Below are 23,918 nucleotides of genomic sequence, written 5' to 3'. Positions count from 1 at the left end.
GTTTATTCAGGTTCTATGGAATCTTACCCAGCATGTACAGTCAGAAACCATGAGGTGTGAATATGAGGGAAGAGGTGCACTTTAAATCACTGCCCAGCTGTTAAGAGTTGATTTTAATTCCCTTAGCTTTTTCAGTGTAATTATTGAGCTAAGTCAGTAAGAAGTCTCTGAGTCTGATGGGACATTTTCATAAACTTCTAGATGTCAATTACCCATCAGCATTTTCAATGATGATGAAAGGTATAGTGGTGAGAGTGTGAGAGAGAAAGATGAATTGAAGCAAGTATACTTTCTAGGAAGCAGTTTTTTTTCAAAGCAGTTAAGGAAATAAATTACTTCAGTCGAAATGTTTAGTTTGTGCAACTAACCGGATGATACGATGCATATGGAGGAGCGGGAACTGGAGGAGATGCGATGGAGAGCATTGTCGACCACATCTGGGGGGAAATTGCAGTCTTTGAAGAAAAAGGCCATCTGGGTTGTTCGGTATTCCCGCTCCTCCGGCCTTGAGCCCCGCCCCTCCAATCGCCACCAGGACAGAACCCCACTGGTCCTCAACTACCATCCCACCAATCTCCATATACATCATATCATCCGTCGTCATTTCCGCCACCTCCAAACGGACCCCACCACCAGGGATGTATGTCCCTCTCCTCCCCTGTCAGCGTTCCGAAAAGACCACTCCCTCCGCGACTCCCTTGTCAGGTCCACACACCCCACCAACCCAACTTCCACTCCCGGCATCTTCCCCTGCAACTGCAAGAAATGCAAAACTTGCGCCCACACCTCCCCCCTTACTTCCCTCCGGCCCCAAGGGATCCTTCCATATCCACCACAAATTCACCTGCACCTCCAAACCCATCATTTACTGCATCCGCTGCACCCGATGTGGCCTCCGCTATATTGGGGAGACAGGCTGCCCAATACTTGCGGAACGTTTCAGAGAACACCTCTGGGACACCCGAACCAACCAACTCAACCACCCCGTGGCTCAACACTTCAACTCCCCCTCCCACTCCACCAAGGACATGCAAGTCCTTGGACTCCTCCATCGCCAGACCATAGCAACACGACGGCTAGAGGAAGCGCGCCTCATCTTCCACCTAGAAACCCTCCAACCACAAGGGATGAACTCAGATTTCTCCAGTTTCCTCATTTCCTCTCCTCCCACCTTGTCTCAGTCCCAACCCTCGAACTCAGCACCACCTTCCTAACCTGCAATCTTCTTCCTGACCTCTCCGTCCCCACCTCCTCTCCAGCCTATCACCCTCACCTTAACCTCCTTCCATCTATCGCATTTCCAACACCCCTCCCGCAAGTCCCTCCTCCCTACCTTTTATCTTAGCCTGCTTGGCACACTCTCCTCATTCCTGAAGAAGGGCTCATGCCCAAAACATGTTGATTCTCCTGCTCCTTGGATGCTGCCTGACCTGCTGCGCTTTTCCAGCAACACATTTTCAGCTCTGATCTCCAGCATCTGCAGTCCTCACTTTCTCCTAGCAGTTTCTGTTCAGTATTGGAACTGGTCCTCCTGGGAGCAGATGCGGCGGTAACGAAGGAATTGGGAATATGGGATGGTGTTTTTACAGGGGGCAGGGTGGGAGGAGGTGTAGTCTGGGTAGCTGTGGGAGTCGGTCGGTTTATAGTAAATGTCCGTGTTGACTCGGTTGCCCGAGATAGAAATGGAGAGGTCTAGGAAGGGGAGCGAGGAGTCTGAGACGGTCCAGGCAAATTTGAGGTCGGGGTGTTAGTAAAGTGGATGAACTGCTCAACCTCCTCGTCATCGATGTAGCGGAGGAAAAGGTGGGGGGTGGTGCCAGTATAGCTGCGGAAGATGGACTGTTCCACATATCCTACGAAGAGGCAGGCATAGCTGGGGCCCATGCGGGTGCCCATGGCTACTCCTTTGGTTTGGAGGGGGTGGGAGGATTGGAAAAAGAAGTTGTTCAGAGTGAGGACCAGTTCAGTCAGTCGAAGGAGGGTGTCAGTGGAAGAAATTCAGTCAGTCGAAGGAGGGTGTCAATGGCCCAACACTTCAACACCCCCTCCCACTCCACCAAGGACATCCAGGTCCTTGGACACCTCCATCGCCAGACCATAGCAACACGACGGCTGGAGGAAGAGCACCTCATCTTCCGCCTAGGAACCCTCTAACCACAAGGGATGAACTCCAATTTCTCCAGTTTCCTCATTTCCCCTCCCTACACCTTGTCTCAGTCCCAACCCTCGAACTCAGCACCACCTTCCTAACCTGCAATCTTCTTCCTGACCTCTCCATCCCCGTCCCCACTTGGCCTATCACCCTCACCTTATCACCCTCATCTTAACCTCCTTCCACCTACTGCATTTCCAACGCCCCTCCCCCAAGTCCCTCCTCCGTACCTTTTATCTTAACCTGCTTGGCACACTTTCCTTCCACTGACACCCTCCTTCGACTGACTGGTCCTCACTCTGAACAACTTCTCTTTCCAATCCTCCCACTTCCTCCAAACCAAAGGAGTAGCCATGGGCACCCGCATGGGCCCCAGCTATGCCTGCCTCTTCGTAGGATATGTGGAACAGTCCATCTTCCGCAGCTACACTGGCACCAACCCCCACCTTTTCCTCCGCTACATCGATGACTGTATTGGCGCTGCCTTGTGCTCCCACGAGGAGGTTGAACAGTTCATCCACTTTACTAACACCTTCCATCCTGACCTCAAATTTGCCTGGACCGTCTCGGATTCCTCGCTCCCCTTCCCAGACCTCTCCATTCCTATTTCGGGCGACCGAATCAAAGCAGACATTTACTATAAACCGACCGACTCCCACAGCTACCTAGACTACATCTAATCCCACCCTGCACCCTGTAAAAACGCCATCCCATATTCCCAATTCCTTCGTCTCCGCCGCATTTGCTCCCAGGAGGACCAGTTCCAATACCAAACAATCCAGATGGCCTCTTTCTTCAAAGACTGCAATTTCCCCCCAGACATGGTCGACGATGCTCTCCACCGCATCTCCTCCACTTCCCGCTCCTCTGGCCTTGAGTCCCGCCCCTCCAATCGCCACCAGGACAGAACCCCTACTGGTCCTCACCTACCACCCCACCAATCTCCATATACATTGAATCATCCGTCGTCATTTCCGCCACCTCCAAACGGACCCCACCACCAGGGATATATTTCCCTCCCTTCCCCTGTTAGCGTTTCGAAAAGACCACTCCCTCCGTGACTCCCTCGTCAGGTCCACACCCCCCAACTACCCAATCTCCACACCCGGCACCTTCCCCTGCAACTGCAAGAAATGCAAAATTTGCGCCCACACCTCCCCCCTTACTTCCCTCCAAGGCCCCAAGGAATCCTTCCAAATCCGCCACAATGCATCCGATGTGGCCTCCGCTATATTGGGGAGACAGGCCGCCTACTTGCGGAACGTTTCAGAGAACACCTCTGGGACACCCGAACCAACCAACCCAACCACCCCGTGGCTCAACACTTCAACTCCACCTCCCAATCGACCAAAGATATGCAGGTCCTTGGACTCCTCCATCGCCAGACCATAGCAACACGACGGCTAGAGGAAGAGCGCCTCATCTTCCACCTAGAAACCCTCCAACCACAAGGGATGAACTCAGGTTTCTCCAGTTTTCTCATTTCCCCTCCCCCCACCTTGTCTCAGTCCCAACCCGCCAACTCAGGATCACCTTCCTAACCTGCAATCTTCTTCCTGACCCCTCCGCCCCCACCCCCACTCTGGCCTATCACCCTCACCTTAACCTCCTTCCACCTATCGCATTTCCAATGCCCCTCCCCCAAGTCCCTCCTCCCTACCTTTTATCTTAGCCTGCTGACACACTTTCCTCATTCCTGAAGAAGGGCTCATGCCCGAAACGTCGATTCTCCTGTTCCTTGGTTGCTGCAACACATTTTCAACTTTGTTAGCTTTAACCAACAACAATCAGAGCAATTGTAAAAAGCTCTGCAGTAACTTCTTCGAGAAGGTATGGTTAGTAAGTTTGCAGATGACACCAAAATTGCAGGTGTAGGAGACAGCGAAGAAGGTTACCTCCGATTACAACAGGATCTTGATCAGATGGGCCAATGGGCTGAGAAGTGACAGATGGAGTTTAATTCAGATAAATGCAAGATGCTGCATTTTGGGAAAGTAAATCTTAGCAGGACTTATACACTTAATGGTAAGGTCATAGGGAGTGTTGCTGAACAAAGAGACCTTGGAATGCAGGTTCATAGTTCCTTGAAAGTGGAGTCACAGTTTGGTATGCTTTCCTTTACTGGTCAGAGTATTGAGTACAGGAGTTAGGAGGTCATGTTGCGGCTGTACAGGACATTGGTTAGGCCAATGTTGGAATATTGTTTGCAATTCTAGTCTCCTTCCTATCAGAAAGATGTTGTGAAACTTGAAAGGGTTCAGAAACGATTTACAAGGATGTTGCCAAGGTTGGAGGATTTGAGCAATAAGGAGCGGCTGAACAGGCTGGGGCTGTTTTCCCTGGAGCATCGGAGGCTGAAGGGTGACTTTATAGAGGTTTACAAAATTATGGGGGGCATGGACAGGAAAAATAGACAACATATTTTGCCTGGGGTCGGGAGTCCAGAACTCGAGGGCATAGGTTTAGGGGGAGAGGCGAAATTTATAAAAGAGACCTAAGGGACAACTTTTTCACACGGAGGGTGGTACGTGTATGGAATGAGCTGCCAGAGGAAGTGGTGGAGGTTGGTACAATTGCAACATTTAAGAGGCATCTGGATGGATATATGAATAGGAAGGGTTTGGAGGGATATGGGCTGGGTGCTGGCAGGTGGGACTAGATTGGACTGGGATATCTGGCATGGACGGGTTGCACTGAAGGTTCTGTTTCCGTGTTGTACATCTCTATGATTCTATGACTCTCTAATTAAAGCACTATCCGATGCAATACCACCAGGACCCAAGATCAGTTTTAGAGGCCTCCTGGAGAGGTTTTTTCGAATATTACATTTTGTTTGGCAGCAGAGGTGGGGGTTTAATTCTCACAAACCTTTTTTTTATGATATAGTCACATACCTTCTGCATTTGTATTGATATATTGGGTAGATAGACTTGCACAGAAACAAAAATTAGAATAATTCATTGATGTCCTCAATAATTATGAACCATCCATTTAACTTAAAGTCACAACACACAAGGAGAGCGTTAATCACCTAGACACCACAATATTTAAATTGGCACAAGAAACAGGCATAAGTTGGCAAAAGTTATTTTTACAAAATAACTGATAACACACACTTCTGCACATAAAAACGCCATCACCCTAAACAAACCTTCCAGATTACTGGAGTGACAGCTGGTGCATTTCTGTCACATAAAATGCTGGAAGTTACTATCCACTATATTGCATTTCCAATCTCCATTTCAGATTTTAATTTTACAACTGACAGAACGTTCATTGGTTTCAGCTACATTTTTCACCACGTATTAGCTCCTGAGCTCCTGCAGCTTTAAGACAGAGATACCACGTTCGTTTGCAAAAAAAATTCATTAGCCCGGTGATTTCAAGTTTTCCAAGCTCCTATTGTGCAAAGAGTTCTTTTATTGACAAGTTTGAAATTATTCTCTCTTCTTTGGAGCCCTAGGCAATATTCTCAGAAATGTTCAGAACACCCCACCCACAACCAGATTGTCTCCTTGTTCTCTCGAACAGCCCTGGACCCAGAGGCAAACAGAAGCTTTAGCAAGAAGACTGCTCCAGCAAAATAGCTATTGGACATCAGCTTTTAGCCTCTCTGCCCCTGGCCACATCTCTCCCTCACTTGCAAGAACTTACTTTCCTAGCAGCTTGTTGCACCTCCAATCACAGGCTGATCTCTCCCAAGTTTGCTATTGATAGCTCGACTGAGGGCCTTATCAGCAGCAACAGTACGAGCAACCCAAACTGTGACTGGAAGAGCAGATCCTCGCTGGTTCGTCCCATTCAACTTACAGAGGTGTCTTTTTGCCAATTGGTCACTCCCATGAGTGAATTCTCAGGGAAGTTTGGGGGCAACTTCACCCACTATCTTCTTGTATCATGAGTGTGAATACTAGGTACAAGTGAGAATGCTCCAATTTCAAGGATCAGTGGGTACAACATCGATAATTGGCACCAACCACCATGAGCTGATTAGAATGTGGAGGAAGACAAAACCTCATCCAAAATGTCTGACATCTGATGACCATCCAGATACCTGTACTGGAAAATACAGTTCTCTAAAATACTCCTGAAAATAATGAGCTCACACTGTTACATTTTCCACAGTTAAACAGACAGCTAAAACAGCCTAATTTCAGGGACAAGAAGAACATTTCCGCAAGGTAGCCATGGGAACCTTACTCCCAGTAAAGTTCAACAGGTTCAGGAAAATAGAGAGGAAAACTTGGTCAAGAGAAAAAGCTGCTACAATCAGGTCCCGGTCCTCAAGACTTCAGCAAAAAAGTCCAATTAAAACACAACAGTAGAAACTCACGCTCCTGCATCTCTAAAAGTAATGACCTGTAGTTTTCAAATCAACAGCATTTTGACTTTGCCTTAAAGAAACACCTGGGAAATAAAACATGCATTACATTTTATCTCTAACCATTAATAGTCATAGATTCTTGGTTATAATCTGCAGTTCAAACATGACTTTAAGTTCTTCAGTCAGTTAAGCCGCCAACAAATTCTCATCAAATGATCACCACCACAATTATCAATACCCATTGCAAAAAAAATCTAAGAAAGCTTTAGACTCTCAGCCTTCAATGGGTTGATCAAGAAAAGCCACTCCCTGCAAGGTGGAAGATTCTGTGTCAAGATGAAAGAAAGAGGAAAATTTGCTAAAGGCAGAAAAATCAGCCCTTGCATTAAATCTTAAGTTATACTTTTAACAGAGCCTATAGAAAGAGAGTACAAATAAATACAGCATTCAGGAACAGGGTGCTCAAAGTAACAGTCAGTATTTATTGGTGTTGAAGCACATGACAGTCTAGCTTAGTTAGGGTGTGTATGTAACTCGATTTAAGTGGGTGCTATTCACGATATCAGGATGTTCCAAAGCACTTTACAGCCAATTAAATCCTTCTGCAATGTAGTCACTGATGTAATGGAGAAAATGCAGCAACTAATTTGCGCACAGCAGGGTCCTTCCAAGCAGCAATAAAATAATGGCCAGATAATTTGTTTTTAGTGACAGCTGATGGATAAATATTGACCAGAATACTGGAGAAAACTTCCTGCTTCTTCTTTGGAATAGTGTCAGAGGAATATATGTCACCCAAAAGTGTAGAAAGGGATTCAGTTTTACTCTCATCCAGAGCACAGTACCTCCCGACAGTGCAGTATGCCCTCAGCCCTGCAGTGGAATGCCAACCAGAATTGTGTATTTAAATTTCTTTTCACTGATGATAGCTTCTGTGAATAAACACCACTTTATTTTAATTAGTGAATACAGGAATCAAAAATAAATACAGAAAAAGATAGTGCACAGAGGAATCTCATAGGTTAGTGATCAGAGGGTCCTGTTGAGTTAGGCTGCCAGGGCAGAGGGAGAGAAGGGAGATCATTAGGCCTCACTTTGAGAGGACAGGTTGACAAATTGGATGTCCAAATGCCAGGGAAGCCCAGAGCTAGTCAGAAGGGGGAAAGAAAAGTAACTCAAATTGTTTTGCGATCAGAGGATCCCCAATAGCAGAGCTCTAGGGAGGGAGGTGATGCTGTCAGCTACAGTGATTACATTAATCACTTTGTTAAAATAATATGGTGCCAAAGTAGATTAACAGGCAATTGGTAAAGAAGGTCATTCATTGGCTCATAGAGTCATAGAGATGTACAGCATGAAAACAGACCCTTTGGTCCAACTTGTCCATGCCGACCAGATATCCCAACCCAATCTAGTCCCACCTGCCAGCCCATACGGCCCATATCCCTCCAAACCCTTCCTATTCATAAACCCATCCAAATGCCTCTTAAATATTGCAATTGTACCAGCCTCCATCACATCCTCTGGCAGCTCATTCCATACACTTACCACACTCTATGTGAAAACCTTGCCCCTTAGGTCTCTTTTAGATTTTTCCCCTCTCACCCTAAACCTATGCCCTCTAGTTCTGGACTCCCCCACCCTAAAGACTTTGCCTATTTACCATATCCATTCCCCTCATAATTTTGTAAACCTCTATAAGGTCACCCCTCAGCCCCGAACACTCCAGGGAAAACAGACCCAGCCTGTTCACCCTCGCCCTATAGTTCAAATCCTCCAACCCTGGCAACATCCTTGTACATCTTTTCTGAACCCTTTCAAGTTTCACAACATCTTTCCAATAGGAAGGAGACCAAAATTGCAAGCAATATTCCAACAGTGGCTTAACCAATGTCCTGTACAGCTGCAATATGACCTCCCAACTCCTGTACTCAATACTCTGACCAATAAAGGAAAGCATACCAAACAGCTTCTTCACTATCCTATCTATCTGTGACTCCACTTTCAAGGAGCTATGAACCTGCACTCCAAGGTCTCTTTGTTCAGCAACACTCCCTAGGACCTTACCATTAAGTGTATAAGTCCTGCTAAGATTTGCTTTCCCAAAATGCAGCACCTCACATTTATCTGAATTAAGCTCCATCTGCCACTTCTCAGCTCATTGGCCCATCTGGTCCAGATCCTATTGTAATCTGAGGTGACCCTCTTCACTGTCCACTACGCCTCCAATTTTGGTGTCATCTGCAAACTTACTAACTGTACCTCTTACACTCACATCCAAATCATTTATATAAATGATGAAAAGTAGAGGACCCAGCACCGATCCTTGTGGCACTCCACTGGTCACAGGCCCCCAGTCTGAAAAACAACCCTCCACCACCACCCTCTGTCTTTTACCTTTGAGCCAGTTCTGTGTCCAAATGTCTAATTCTCCCTGTATTCCATGAGATCTAACCTTGCTAATCAGTCTCCCACAGGGAACCTTGTCGAACGCCTTATTGAAGTCCATATAGATCACATCTACTACTCCGCCCTCATCAATCTTCTTTGTTACTTCTTCAAAAAACTCAATCAAATTTGTGAGACATGATTTCCCATGCACAAAGCCATGTTGACTATCCCTAATCAGTCCTTGCCTTTCCAAATACATGTACATCCTGTTCCTCAGGATTCCCTCCAACAACTTGCCCACCATGTTGAGAGAGTGAGCCCATGAGTGCCCAAGACGGAATTCAGTGGTTACACCTCAAAGCAAGTCTTCAATTCCTTTTGTAAAGATATGCCCAGTTAGACCTATACACATTTTCACATGGAACTTGTGTCATAGTTCTGCTTCCAAATATGACCCCGCCATCCAATTACATAGAGATAAAAAGATTCAAAGAGTGAAGCTGCATTGAAATCTACTACACATGGTGCAGGATAATTATTGTTTTGTCTGCTATGTTTGTGTTGGCGGTTTACAGTGCATACCCTTCACTCACTAGCCCTTGAAAACCACTAACTTCCCACGAAAGTCTCTTTCCACGACCAAGTCCATGAATGTCATTGCCTCCCAAATCTGTGTGGCTCCCTCTTAGAGTTAGGTGATGGCTACATGCCGGCTGATATTGTTAACAGTTTCCTCTTCTCAGGAACTGTACTTTTTTCTCTTTTCAACACACTCTCCTCAAATAAGCTCCTCAAAGCTACTGTTTTCTGTCCACACCACAACCTAATCCAATAACAACCAACCTTATCCCCCTCCTTGTTCACTATCCATAACATTGCAGCCAAACTCATATCAAATCTATCACTATCCTGGCCAGCCTCAGCTCATCTGCTGCTTTTCTTACCTCTAAACTTGCTTGTGCCAATAAGCTTTGACCATCCATCCTCTACAAACTTGAATTTATCCAAACCTCTGCAGCTCATGTCTTAACTTGCACCAAGATCTATTCACCCACCACCTTTGGGTCATGTATTCACATTGCTCCAAGTCCTGCAACACCTCAGTTATCAAATTCTTAACTTTGGTTTCCAATCCCTACACCCTTCACTTTTCCCATTCCAACTTCTTGCACATTCTTGAATGATTTGCATTTGGTGGCCATCCTTTCACGTAGCTGTAAGCCCATGAATTCCCTTCCGAAGCATCTCCCTTGTTCTTCCTTTGAAGGTGCTCCATAAAACCTTTTTTTTTGATGAAGTTTATTCCTTCTGTGGCTCAGTGTCAAATGTCATTCGATAGTGAGTCTGTAAACTGCCTCATAGCTTTTATAATACATTAAAAGTACAATATAAATGGAAGCTGTTATTGATCTTTACCTGTCCTCCTTCTCCTTAACCTTTTCACAGTCTGTTATTCAATCACATCACCCTTTCCCATTTCTTCACTGCCAGTGTAGGCTTCAGTGGGCTGTTCACTGCTGATTCGCCTCTTAACTGTCATAGTGACAGCAACACTCACAATGGCTTTTCTTTGTGACCCAACTTTGTCCCATAAAACTTCTGTCCTTGAGCTTTTCCTGTTTCTCATTTACCTGCTACCGCTTGATGACATTATCCACAGGTGCAGTAAGTTTCCAAATAGGTGCTGGGCAAGATAAAAATGTTAGCTTTCCATTACTTTTCTTGACCCTTCACTCTTGAAATTATCAGAATGGTTGTCCAAAATGTAGTCCTTGGTGAGTTATAACTCCTTCTGATTAAATATCAAGACAATCCAAGTCATCATCTTTAGCTTCTGTCACTAACTCCATATCCCTGGACAATCAACAACCTCCCCCCTCAGCCCAACCAATCATTGGTGCTGGACCATCTAAAACCTCCACATCCAAATTCAACCCAACATTGCAACATCCAACTCTGAATCCCCTCCATGACACAAATGGCCTACTTGCAGGTTCAACATCAGCCAATTCCATCCCTACTTCATCTACTAACAAAACATTAATCAGATCCAATACAACCCACTTCCCAAAATCCTCAGCTTTTCCAAAATTCCAAAACGACTTCTATCATATCACATCCCACTTGCCTGTCATTCTATTCTTCACTGACCTGCATGACCACCAAGACCACATAATACATTAACATTTTCTAGCTTTATGGTCTCACCAGTTCTTATCTCAGGCCTCCAACACCTTCAAACACTGTTCCTCTGAGTGAGGAATGCAATGTTCCTTGTGCATTCCCTTTCCCTTCACCATCATCGGCAGCTATGTCTTTAGCCACTTAAGCCCCTGTACACTTCCATCTCTAACACTTCCTTCTTAAAACCCATGCCCTTGAACAAGTTCCTCCTAATTTCTCTTGCTTTGAGTCAGAATATATCGATAGATTTTTGATTTTGAAAGACACTGCATGTTGATGTTAATAATATCTCTTGGTATTTTCTCCTATATCCCTACATTTAACTTCCTTGGGTTATTTGATATGGAAGAGCTGGTTTCCTATGCTGCTGTTGACTGGTCCCTGAGTGTGGTGCAGGATCATGATGGTCAGCTGCTACAAAGCAGCAGTGTCTTACTCAATCAGTTTCTTCAAGTCCACTGTTTGCACACAGCAAGTGATCTAAATAGGTAGATCATGTGGTCAATTACCAGCCAACAGTGAGGGAATGTTCCTGTAAATTATGGTTGCTTGTAAACTCTTGACATCTGGCCTTGAAAAGCAACCAGATTATCAAAAGCAGTAAAGTAGCAGGATATGGTTCTTTTTTTTAATACACATGCAGCTTTGAAGTGCGACATCAGAAGTTAGACAGATGCACACTCATATAAGAAAATGTATATGGAGGTAACAGCAGCCATTTCCCTCCCACTGGGCTCTGCTGCAGTGATCCACATCTCGTGATTAATTCATTGTCTGTCAAGGCCACTGTTGCATAAACTGAAGGATCTGTTCATGTTAATTTCATTGCAAGGAATGCAAGGAAAAGTGATCAGGACATGGCTGTTCTAATAGTAAGGGATATTCCTACTGTCAGCATGTAAGGCCATAGCTCCACATACAATCAAACTGTGTAAACTAAGTCTGTCATTGACCAAATGATGCATTCCAACATGCAGAACAGCGATAACAGCCATGCAACTGCAAGAACAGCACGCTTTGCTTCTGTCATACACTCGACATGACGTAGACAGGATTGAATAAAAATGAAGTCAAGCTATTTCACAACCAAGTTGTAGAGTTGCAAATTAATCATTTGCAGAACGCAAGCCAGTGGTTGTGAACACTGCTTCCACACATTAACAATTCCAAATTCAAAATGATGCATTAAATAAGCCAGCCATGTCAAAAAATCTATGCTGACACTCCAGTGCAGCACCAAAGGAGTGCAGCCCTATTGGAAGTGTTGCCTTTTCAATGAGACATAGCCATACCGCAGTTTGTGGGAGCTTACTATGCGCAAATTGGTTGCCACTTTTCCTACATTACAATGGTGGTAAAACCTTGAAGTACTTTGAGAAATCTAGCACTCGTGAAAGGTCCAACATAAATGCAGGCTCCTTACTCTTTATCACTGTGTTAATTACCTAGTGAATAAAGTGGTCAATGCATAAAAACTATACTCAAAGCAGGTCAATCCTCATACACGTACCCCAGATTGATGCAGCATTAGCTCTGTGCCTATGATATCCCTAAACGAAAAAACTTATACAACTAAAGTAAAAGTCCAGGCTGGGTTTGCAGTTCTCTCTTATTGATGAGTAAGATGTTCTGCTGATTAAAAATTGATCCTCCTCAAATTCTAATCAACAGAATAGTATTCATTCCATATGTTATCAAGTCAGCAGCTGACAGAGAAAACCAAACCTGTTATTAACCCTTGAACCCGGCTGACCTTGGTCAGGAAGCCTGGAAAACTGTAAATTATTCAGCAGTCCTAGCACAATATCACAAAGTCTGATGGATTTATGCTGGGCCCGGAGCACAGTGGGTTACAGCCAATATTACAATCCGGCATGTCTCCAGAGAAAAAGGGGTTCACGACATCCCGACAGTCTGCACTGTGACTCTGAATATATTAGTGTCTGCTCTCATTAAGCTACAGAATCACGTATTCCATTTTATTGGCAGGAATTTAAATCAAAGCTAGGGTTTGTTTAAAGGCAAAATTTCCTTGTTTATATAGACAAAAAAAAATCAAACACATCACGAGCATTTCCTTCCAATATTAGTGACTTAATTTGCCCCTGAAATTTGGGCTGCATAAAATTTTGCTGGCAGTTAGCATTAGTAAATGAAAGTCACACAAAACGTACACATACAGTCCAATTAAAGATGCACAAATTGCCTGTTTTTAAGGAGGAAGGATGAAACAATCTTACTTTCCGCCATTTTACAGTAAAATATACAAGTGGAATTTAAAACTAATTTTATATCCAACAGTTCACAGTTAATATTTAATTTTTTTTTAATCAGTGCAAAAACATACCTACAGAACACAAGCAACTAAACAAAGTGCCATAAATCCGTCTCAACCCTTTACAGTACAAGAATGCAAATTTCTATGTTGACTGCCTTCCTAATTGTAACAAGACCATGTTCTGGGATCCACGTGTGAGACATAAGAACATAGGACAACAATCCTGACACTGGAGCAAGACAGCTCGTTTTAGTCATATCAACACCAAGATCTGGTTCCTTGGCTTTCTCTCCAATGTCCGTTCAGGAAAGGAGATTACTGACTGAGAGCACACCGAGAATGTAAAGGCAGGAGAGCAATGCATGGAGACTCTCCCAAGGCAGGGTAAAGTGTTAAAACATGCAAGGCATGATTTCTTCCCCATCACTCCAAGATAGAAGTCCAAGCCTATTTAAAAAAGGAGAGCTATAGCTGATGACAATATTGTTGACAGAAGCTTCATGAGCACAGTGTGATTACTGCTCCTCAAGTTCTTGACTCTCTGATGGATTCTACGCACACTTGGTTCTCCAGTCTCTACACTTAAGAGCCACTTGCGTTTTCACAAGGTTGCTGCTTTTCTTTGTCCTAAACATCACTAGTTCATCCTTATCCTTTCTTTTCAGTACAATAGTATTCTTTCTTTAAACCTACATACACACACGTTACTGAATACAGGTCTCCAGTACAGTGCCTCAGTCCAGCTCCACAACGTGTTTCTCTCCAGACTCTTACATGGTCTTCTCTGCTCTGCTGATGTCAGTTACATCATCATAATTAGCATATTCACAGCCGATAGTACCATAGCTCTTAGAAATGACAGACTCGTCATCCACCTCAGTTTGTAGCATGGCCTAACCAGGACCAGAACCCAAGCTTTTTTTATATTTCAAAAATATACTTTATTCATAAAATAATTTGATGGTCTGTACAGTTGGTCACGCCATACAGACATAAACATTTGCATACAGAGATCAGAATTTATCATTTGTATATACAGGTCTGTATGTTTATCAATCATATGTCCATTTATTTAGCTGAGGCGTCAGCAGAGCCCAAAGACTGCGTGGGCCCCCGTTCTTCTTAAGCAGGCAGATGTTACATGGTGGTCTTTCCCCATCGCGCTTTGGTGGCAGCTGCCCCAAGCTTCAGCAAGTCCCTCAACACGTAGTCCTGGACCTTGGAATGCGCCAGTCTGCAACACTCAGTCGGGGTCAACTCCTTCAGCTGGAAGATCAACAGGTTTCGGACCGCCCAGAGAGCGTCCTTCACCGAGTTGATGATCCTCCAGGCACAGTTGATGTTCGTCTTGGTGTGCGTCCCGGGGAACAGACCGTAGAGCACGGAGTCCCGCATCATGGTGCTGCTCGGGCCAAACCTCGACAAACAGAACTGCATTCCTCCCCAGACTTCTTCTGCATAGGCACATTTCAGAAGGAGGTGTGTGACAGTATTGTCCCCCCTACAGCCACTTCGAGGGCAGCGTGCGGTGCAGTTGAGAGTCCGGGCGTGCATAAAGGATCTCACAGGCAGAGCCCTTCTCACCACCAGCCAAGCCATGTCTTGGTGCTTGTTGGAAAGTTCTGATGATGAGGCATTCTGCCAAATGACTTTGACAGTCTGCCCAGGGAACCGCTCGATAGGATCCGCCCTCTCCTTTTCCCGAAGGGTCTCAAGGACACTACGTGCTGACCACTTCCTGATGGACTTGTGGTCAAAGGTGTTTTTCTTCATAAACTTCTCCACAAAGGACAGGTGATATGGAACGGTCCAACTACTCGGAGCGTTCCGCGGCAGCGAGGCCAGGCCCATCCTTCGCAACACCGGGGATAGGTAGAACCTCAGTACGTAGTGACACTTGGTGTTTGTGTACCGGGGATCCACGCACAGCTTGATGCGGCCACACACAAAGGTGGCCATCAGGGTGAGGGTGGCATTTGGTGTGCTTTTTCCTCTGTTGCCCAGAGCTTTGTACATTGAGTATCTTCGGACCCGGTCCATCTTTGATCTCCATACAAAATGGAAGAGGGCCTGGGTGACTGTAATGGCACAGGTTCTGGGAATAGGTCAGACCTGTGCCACGTATAACAGCAATGACAGTGCCTTATGCCTGATGACCAGGGTTTTTTCCCACGAGGGAGAGCGACCGTAGCTTCCATCTGCCCAGTTTCTGCCTCACTTTGCTGATACGCTCCCCCCAAGACTTGGCGCACACCTCAGCCCCTCAGAACCAAATATCCAGCACCTTCAGGTGGTCGGTCCTGACGGTGAAGGGGATCGAGGATTGGTCGGCCCAGTTCCCGAAGAGCATGGCCTCACTCTTGCCTCGGTTTACCTTGGCCGCTGAGGCCCATTCAAACTGGTCACATACACACATCAGTCTGTGCATGGACACCAGATCTGAGCAGAAAACGGTGACGTCATCCATGTACAGGGAGGCCTTAACCTGCAGGCCCCCGCTGCCAGGAATAGTCACCCCTCTCAGGCTCGCATCCGTCCTTATGGACTCGGCAAATAGCTCTATGCAGCACCCAAACAAGGCAGGAGAGAGAGGGCAGCCATGCCTAACTCCAGATCTGACTGGGAAGCTATCTGATTCCCATCCATTGATTGAGACTGCACTGACAATATTAGTGTAGAACAGTCTGATCCAATTGCAGATTCCCTCCCCAAAGCCCATTTTGGAGAGAACATCTCTCATATATGTGTGTGATATCCTGTCAAAGGCTTTCTCCTTGTCCAGGCTGATCAGGCAGGTGTCCAACCCTCTGTCCTGCACATAGGCGATCGTATCCCTGAGGAGTGCGAGACTCTTAGAACCCAAGCACTGGAAGAAACCACAAACCCAACATTTTGCTAATCTCTGCACAATCTCGTGGAATGTAAGTAGCTAGTCCTTGCAGATCTCCTTTATAAAGACAGTGGGTGTCCTGATTACATCCAATTCTGTCACAGTGTGCTGCAAGCTAGCTCATCCTCGCCCTCAATGCAGTCCTACTGACGAAAACTGCACTGAGTTAATGTTAAGAAAATATTAAGAAAAAGCAACACGCAAACGATCCACACAAACTTCAAGACTCATTGTCTTGCTGATAGCAGGGATCTGATTCACAGCAGCTACAAGTAGCCGCAACATTAGGTGGGAGTGTGAAAATCAGCCAGAATCTCTCCTTTTCATTGTAATCCAATAGAATCCCTACAGTGTGGAAACAGACCCTTCAACCCAACAAATCTGTACCGACCCTCCAAAGAGTAACCCACCCAGACCCATTCCCCTACCCTATTTTCCCCCTAATGTACCTACCCTACACATCCCTGAACACTCAGGGCAACTTAGCATAGCCAATTCACCAAACCTGCACATCTTTGGATTGTGGGAGGAAACTGGAGCATCACAGGAAACCCACGCAGACACAGGGAGAATGTGCAAACTCCACAGAGACAGTTGCCCTAGGCTGGAATTGAACCTGGGTCCCTGGTGCTGTGAGGCAGCAGTGCTAACCACTGAGCCACCGTGCCAGCAAGTGGTTGAAAAGCAGCAAATGAAATCAGGCAAGCTCAGTGTGCCAATGGTAACCCTGGCACAACCCCTGCAGCAAATTGTTTGATTCATTGATGAGTGGCTATAAAAACTTTTATAAACGCAACATGCTTCACAAATAAAGCAAATCATTTCAAAGCACATTATTACTACAGAGAAACAAAACTGTTAGGTATCATGAGTAAGAGGTGTAAATTTTCTCGCATCTTGGTAAGACCGTCCTTTGGAGTACAGTGTGAGCTCTTTCAGAGACTGCTGGGGAAATGCAAAAAATGATTTACAAAGCTGACTACAGAACCAAGAGGCACTACACATCAGGAAAGTTTGAACAAGTTGAAGTTCTCGGGAAAAGGCATAGGAATGACCTGAAACAGATCTTAAGATAACACCGGGATTTAATAAGGTAACCTACAGATGTTTCCGTTTTTGCAGGAAAGCCAAAATGCGAGGTCATGATCATAAAACAGTCAGGAGAGCTTTATTTAACCTGAGATGGTTAGAATATGGAAGTTGTTGCCACATGGAGTCATAGGGTCATAGAGATGTACAGCTTGGAAACAGACCCTTCGGTCCAACCTGTCCATGCCAACCAGATATCCTAACCCAATCTAGTCCCACCTGCCAGCACCCAGCCCATATCCCTCCAAACCCTTCCTATTCATATACCCTGGAGTAATTCGGGCGAATAGATGAAGTGCACTTAAGTGGAGACTAGATAGACAAATGAGGGAGAAAGGAATATATTGGAACAGTGATACTGATAATATTAATTGGGCAAAACAATGCTGGTGAGGAATACAGACATCAATATGGATCAGTCAGAGTGAATAGTCTGTTTCTATGCTGAATGATTTATGATTTATGCATGTTTCGTGTAGTTATAGGGCCCAAATATACACACAGTGTTTTTCTTATCTTTCTACAGGGTAACAAATATTAATAATAATTGTTGGACTTGCTTCAACTGTCATAGCTTTAAACCATCATCAAAACATTGTTTTCTCCTTTCTGCTGCTCAGGTGGATTGTCCAGAATTGTGCTGGGTACACTTTTACATGTGCACACAGGAACGCCCATGTGTGCTATAAATCAGTGTGCCACTAATCTAATTGTGTGCAGCATTGTAACCAGAATCGAGTGATTCAGTACAATTAGTTAGTTGTAATCAGAATCGCTCCAGGTTACTTAAAACAAGACATCATTCCCTTCCAATACAGTTATTAACTCTCTAACTGTGATCCACTTCAGCTCCACCAGCAGTCGTTCATAAAGCTCACCAACCCCCTCCCAGAATCCCTCCAGAGCTAAGTAACCTTCCCATCTCAAGAGAATCCAACACAAAAAAAAATCCCAACAGAATTCACTTAATCAAAACAACCAATTCCATCAGACCTGTAGCAACTAACCAATCCTCTGAAGAGCAATTAAATGCATCTCCTTGCATTTATAAAACATTCAATAATAGATCTTGGGGGATGGAGAAGAACAGCCACATAAACATACTGCTCCCTACACCCTTCAAAAGGTCAAAACGGGAAAAGAGTGGGGAACAATATAAGCTTTGCTTGAGATATTCTGTCCTATTTAAATCAGACTGTCAGAGCTAATCACAAAGCAATGGTGAAAATTTCCTAATGGCGTTACATTATAATGTAATCAAGCAATCACCTGGTTACCATGAAAATTGCATATCTCTCCTTTAATTAAAGAGACTTCACATTACCTTGCTTTTGCAGAGGCACAATTGCCCAGGGGTACTGCACAGACTACCATGTAAGGTTCCAACTAACAAATGTCAGCAAGCCACAACAAACTAATGTCATCAGATACCATTCATTACCAGAGACTTAGCGGTGGAAAAAGACTCCTTTTGTACCTCTTTGACCAGCCTTTACCCACCTTCCTCTGATGGCAAGGGGGATAATTAAACAAAGATACTAATTAGCTGCCATTTGTGGAATGAACTAGTTAGATCATCCATTGTTCTCTATAATTTGCTTCTCCATAATCATCTTCTCCCAGAGACAAAGTAGAAAATACAGCAGCTGCTCTGTATAAACAGTTGTCTGAAAACCCAAGTTCCAAATATTTACTTGAGATATGAAGCTCCTAATACAAACTTGGCACCATTTTTTTCAAAATTTAAAATACCCCATTTGTAATGCTGCCTTCAAAAAATATAGTTCTGACTCTATTTAAAAGGCAAGTCATCAATTTAAATGTTTAATATGTAATTTGCACGTACCGTACCATCACCAGTTCCCAAAAGGTAAGAACAAAAATAACAGATCAATTCTTCATTGGTCCCTCTGGTGGGATATCCTTTATCAAGTTGTGCTTTCCTATTTAAAACCATTCATTCAGTCAATGAATCTGCGCCAAAATCATCACTGAAAGATGGTGTGGAACTACATCATTATTCAGGTCAGCAAGCAGTTGCAAGTGATCTACTCGGTGTTTATCAGAGTGTGTGTATATTAGAAATATAGATCCCAGTCCTTTTAAGGGAATTGGGGGATAAAAATAAGGCATTTCACTTACAGAACCGATGGTACATTTGTGATCTATGTGAACTATACAACATATGTGTAAATGACATGTACAGTCTGGTCTTAGTCTTTGTACAATCTCACAATGAACAAAATTGATCCAAATCAAAACTGACCTCAGAAAGCAATTGTAACTTTGTACTTTACAATTATGAATACAGGTTTCCTTTCGTAAATACACATAAATGCAAGTCATTGAGGTAAAACAATTAGATGTAAAACTCTTTAAGCAAGACTCTCACCTTCAATACACATGTTTAAAACTGGTGGCAGAAACAAACCTGTTCAGACCACTGCAATTATCATATTACATCTTCACTGTGCCTCTTATGCTGAGCTTCCTGTTCCAACTGATCAATGGCAAACATTTTTTTCCATACAGTAGTACTGTCTCCATTGCTGTAAATATCTTAAAGGGGCTGTCATTACAAAGTTTGCAACAATCCTCCTGTCCAGTAAATGAACACACGTTGTCTGATCTGGTTTATATTTAGAGCTGGCACAGTGGTTAGCACTGCTGCCTCACAGCGCCAGAGACCTGGGTTCAATTCCCGCCTCAGGTGACTGACTGTGTGGAGTTTGCACATTCTCCCCGTGTCTGCGTGGGTTTCCTCCGGGTGGTCCTGTTTCCTCCCATAGTCCAAAGATGTGCAGGTCAGGTGAATTGGCCGTGCTAAATTGCCCGTAGTGTTAGGTAAGGGGTAGATGTAGGGGTATGGGTGGGTTGCGCTTCGGCGGGGCGGTGTGGACTTGTTGGGCCGAAGGGCCTGTTTCCACACTGTAAGTAATCTAATCTAATCTAAGATGAAAATGTGTTGCTGGAAAAGTGTAGCAGGTCAGGCAGCATCCAAGGAGCAGGAGAATCGACGTTTCAAGCATGAGCCCTTATTCCTGAAGAAGGGCTCATGCTTGAAACGTCGTTTCTCCTACTCCTTGGATGCTGCCTGACCTGCTGCACTTTTCCAGAAACACATTTTCAGCTCTGATCTCCAGCATCTGCAGTCCTCACTTTCCCCTGGTTTATATTTAAGCAACTTCATTAATTTAGAGGTGATGTCATGAGGAGATAAGCAGAAAGGTCGCCACGCAATAAGAATTGTTTAGAGGGCAGCATGGGAATAAGTGGAGTAGGGAATAAATGATCCAGCTCACATACTCTCTCTCTTCATAGCAAACTAAATCCAAATCTCAGAAGAACAATGATAGAACAGGTAATAATTCAAATTTAGTTTTTGTCTTTTACCAAACTTACCTCAAACATATCACCAACTAACTACATGTCATAACACTAATTAGTCTGTAACCTTGACCAAACTGATAAACCTGCGAATTGTAACATGTGCATGGAAGACGCCTGTGACTAGTGTTACCTCACACAGGCTATGTCATTTCTGAGGCAACGTAATGAAGTGTTTTCATAGCAATCTCAAAAAATTCACAAAATTACTGACCTCCTTATAGAATTTTACTTTATTTAACAAATTAAAATCTTGTCACTCATTCTGAATATGCTGTGTGCAACGATCAGGATCTCTCTCTCTCTTCTCACACACAAATACACAAGAAAGATACTATACCAAACAGTAAACACTTTAATAAAACAATCTCTGACTGCAGCACTACAGTTTGAATTGAATTTCCAGTATCTGTTTTTGTTCATAAATTGCTTTGAAGAAGCCAGCAAAAAAATTGACACCACAGAACAATAAGTGAGTGTGAAATCGAAAGGGTAGACACTATCCAGAAAGAAGCACCTTTCAGTAATACTACAGGGAAGTACATTTAACAAACCTAACTCATAAACCAAGCTTTTAAACTTGATTTAGTTGAAACAAATACAAGCTATTTGTTTCCAAAGAGCTGTTTACCAAAAGCTATAAAAACTTTACTCATTGCAACTGTATTAAATCATTTAGAAATATCTCTTGGCATCATGTTATAACTGTTTACTTTTCAAATGCAGTAACATTATAAGTGCAAACGTACATGCATCTTGTACAGAAACAGCAAATACTGAGTTCTCCAATTTAATGCTTTAAAAGCATTTTTCTTTAAAGGCATGTTTATAATTACATCTGCGCAGATCATTCACAACATGTTATGCAACAATGACACATATAACACACAACAGTGTATCTAGACCAAAATGATAACGTTTAGTCTGATGTTAATTTGGATAAAATACGTTGAACATACTTCATGGACTCAGATTTTCGTCTAATTCAACATTTTTCACCATGGGTTCATTTGGATTATAGAATGGAAAATTAATCACCAACATCAATCTTAAAAAAAACACCCTGGGTATACATACTAGCAACTTTAGATGTATTAATTAACCGCCTTATTTTGGGAATGCAGCAAGAGATTATAGAAATGAATATCTTATGGAAAGGCATTCTTCACAGTTAACAGATGAGCTCCAAAAACCACGAGTCAAATCACGAGTTTTAATTAATCTAAAGTGGTTCAAATTAAGAACTGCTATGGATTTGGATTTGAAGGAGTAATAAGCATTTAGTATGATTCAAATACAAAAGGTCCTACCATATTTATATTGAAGTGCTCCTGTCACAATAGTCCAGATGATGAAATCTGCAATTTTGATCAACCTGCCCATCTGTATACAACAGGACAGTTGTAGCAAAGTAGTGGGAAAAAGTATCAATTTCATTAGAAAAATTTTTCAAACCCAGTGATAACTTTATGAATAGAAAGCCAGTTCACACAGGCATGCAGACATCATTGCTGAACATGTGAGCGAATACTATCTGGGCACACTGACAATGAGGAGATTCAAATAACAGTTCCCTTTGAAGCGACTAAACCAGCTCCTGTATCAAGTTGTAGATATGATTTCACTTCTCTTGCTCTTCCATCAATTTCACTGATTGCTCAGTCATTACTTTAGATTCAAACCAACTATTCATATCCTATTCACAGCCACCAAATAGAGATCAGATCTGTCTTTAAATCTAATCCTTTGCAGTTTCAAAATGCTCAAACCAGAGACTCTGAAAAGATACCCACATTACAAAAAAAAGCAGTGGAATCATCCTGCACATAATCCCCACAGCAGTTACCAGTTTTGTTCCTATTTCTTCCATCTGCTTCCATTGTAATGTGTGTCATTGTTTAAGCATTCTCTGAAGTCTTTCAAGGAAGAATGGCTACCCTGAACTGTTTGGTCTTCGTATCATTCCAGTCCCACATTCACTGTTTGACTCTGACCTATGTTCAAGAACTCAATTATAATGGTAAATATGTTAGGAAGAAGTGGGTACCTTAATATACAGCCTGTATTTACACCCATTTATCTGGTATGGACAGAGTTTGTACACAAAGTTAAGGAAAAGTGTTGAATCTAATGCAACCGGTGACATTTAGAATATTTAATTGTGTAACCTGATTGGTGCCACATCACAAAGCAAGTAGGCTAAAAGCAAAATAAGATTCAGAAGCCCACTGGTTGGAGTCCTCTCTGGCACATTTGAAGCTGACTGTGGTTGTTGGGAATCAGTCATCTCAACTCCAGGATATCTCTGTAGGAGTTCCTCAGGATAGTGTCCAAGGCCCAACCATCTTCAGCTGTTTCACCAATGAACTTCCCTCCTTCATACAGTCAGAAGTGAGGATATTTGCCAATGATTGCATACTCATAGAATGACTAGTGTGGAATCAGGCCCTTCGACCCAACAAGTCTACACTGACCCTCTGAAGAATATCCCACCCAGAACCATTCCCCTATTACTCTCCATTTTTCCTGACTAATGTACCTAACCTACACATCCCTGAACACTTTGGGCAATTTAGCATGGCAAATTCACCTCACTTGCACATCTTTTGACTGTGGGAGGAAACCAGAGCACCCCTAAGAAATCCACACAGATATGGGTAGAATGCGCAAACTCCACACATACAGTTGCCCAAGGGTGGAATCAAACCCAGGTCGCTGGCGCTTTGAGGCAGCAGTGCTAACCACTGAGCCACCGCGTCACCCTGGGGAAATAGATCAATAAGCTCCTTATTCAGCAATGTTCAGCAATATTCATAGACTCTTTAAATATCAAAGCAATCCATGTCCAAATGCAACAAAATCTCCAAGTGGTGTTCTTGTCACACAATGCCAGGCAACTACCATTTCCAACAAGGATGAATCTAAATATTGCTCCTTAACATTCAGTGGTATCAACATCTCTCATTCCCCCACTATCAATATCCTGGGGGTTACCACTAATCAGAAGCAGGTCAGGATTAGCTATATAAATACACTGGGTAAAACAGTAGGTCAGAGTCTAAGAATCCTGCAGTGAATAACTCACCTCCTGACTCCTCAAAACCTGTCCGCCACCTACACGGCACAAGTCAGGAATATAATGTTCACATTCCCGGAAGAACGTAACTCCAACAACACTAAAGAAGCTTGACACCATCCAAGACAAGACAGTCCATTTGATTAC

General features: G+C 43.6%; 1 protein-coding gene across 12 annotated transcripts in view; it reads right to left on the bottom strand.

Moving 5' to 3' along the window:
- cux2b (cut-like homeobox 2b) overlaps positions 1 to 23,918 on the bottom strand; it is a 329,671-nt gene that overhangs the window by 267,958 nt on the left and 37,795 nt on the right. The window contains exon 1 of one of the 12 annotated variants that reach the window (XM_072587524.1): positions 22,006 to 22,024. The exons of the other annotated variants lie outside the window; for them this stretch is intronic. Within the exon in view, the coding sequence (XP_072443625.1) occupies positions 22,006 to 22,008 (3 nt within the window). The 5' untranslated portion in view covers positions 22,009 to 22,024. Of the gene's footprint in view, positions 1 to 22,005; positions 22,025 to 23,918 lie in introns of those variants that run through there. 12 annotated transcript variants of the gene reach the window in all.

This window comes from Chiloscyllium punctatum, chromosome 17 (assembly GCF_047496795.1).
Source record: "Chiloscyllium punctatum isolate Juve2018m chromosome 17, sChiPun1.3, whole genome shotgun sequence".
Lineage (NCBI taxonomy): Eukaryota > Metazoa > Chordata > Chondrichthyes > Orectolobiformes > Hemiscylliidae > Chiloscyllium > Chiloscyllium punctatum.
The sequence above is the reverse complement of the archived record's forward strand: the minus strand, read 5'-3'. Positions and strand labels throughout refer to the sequence as shown.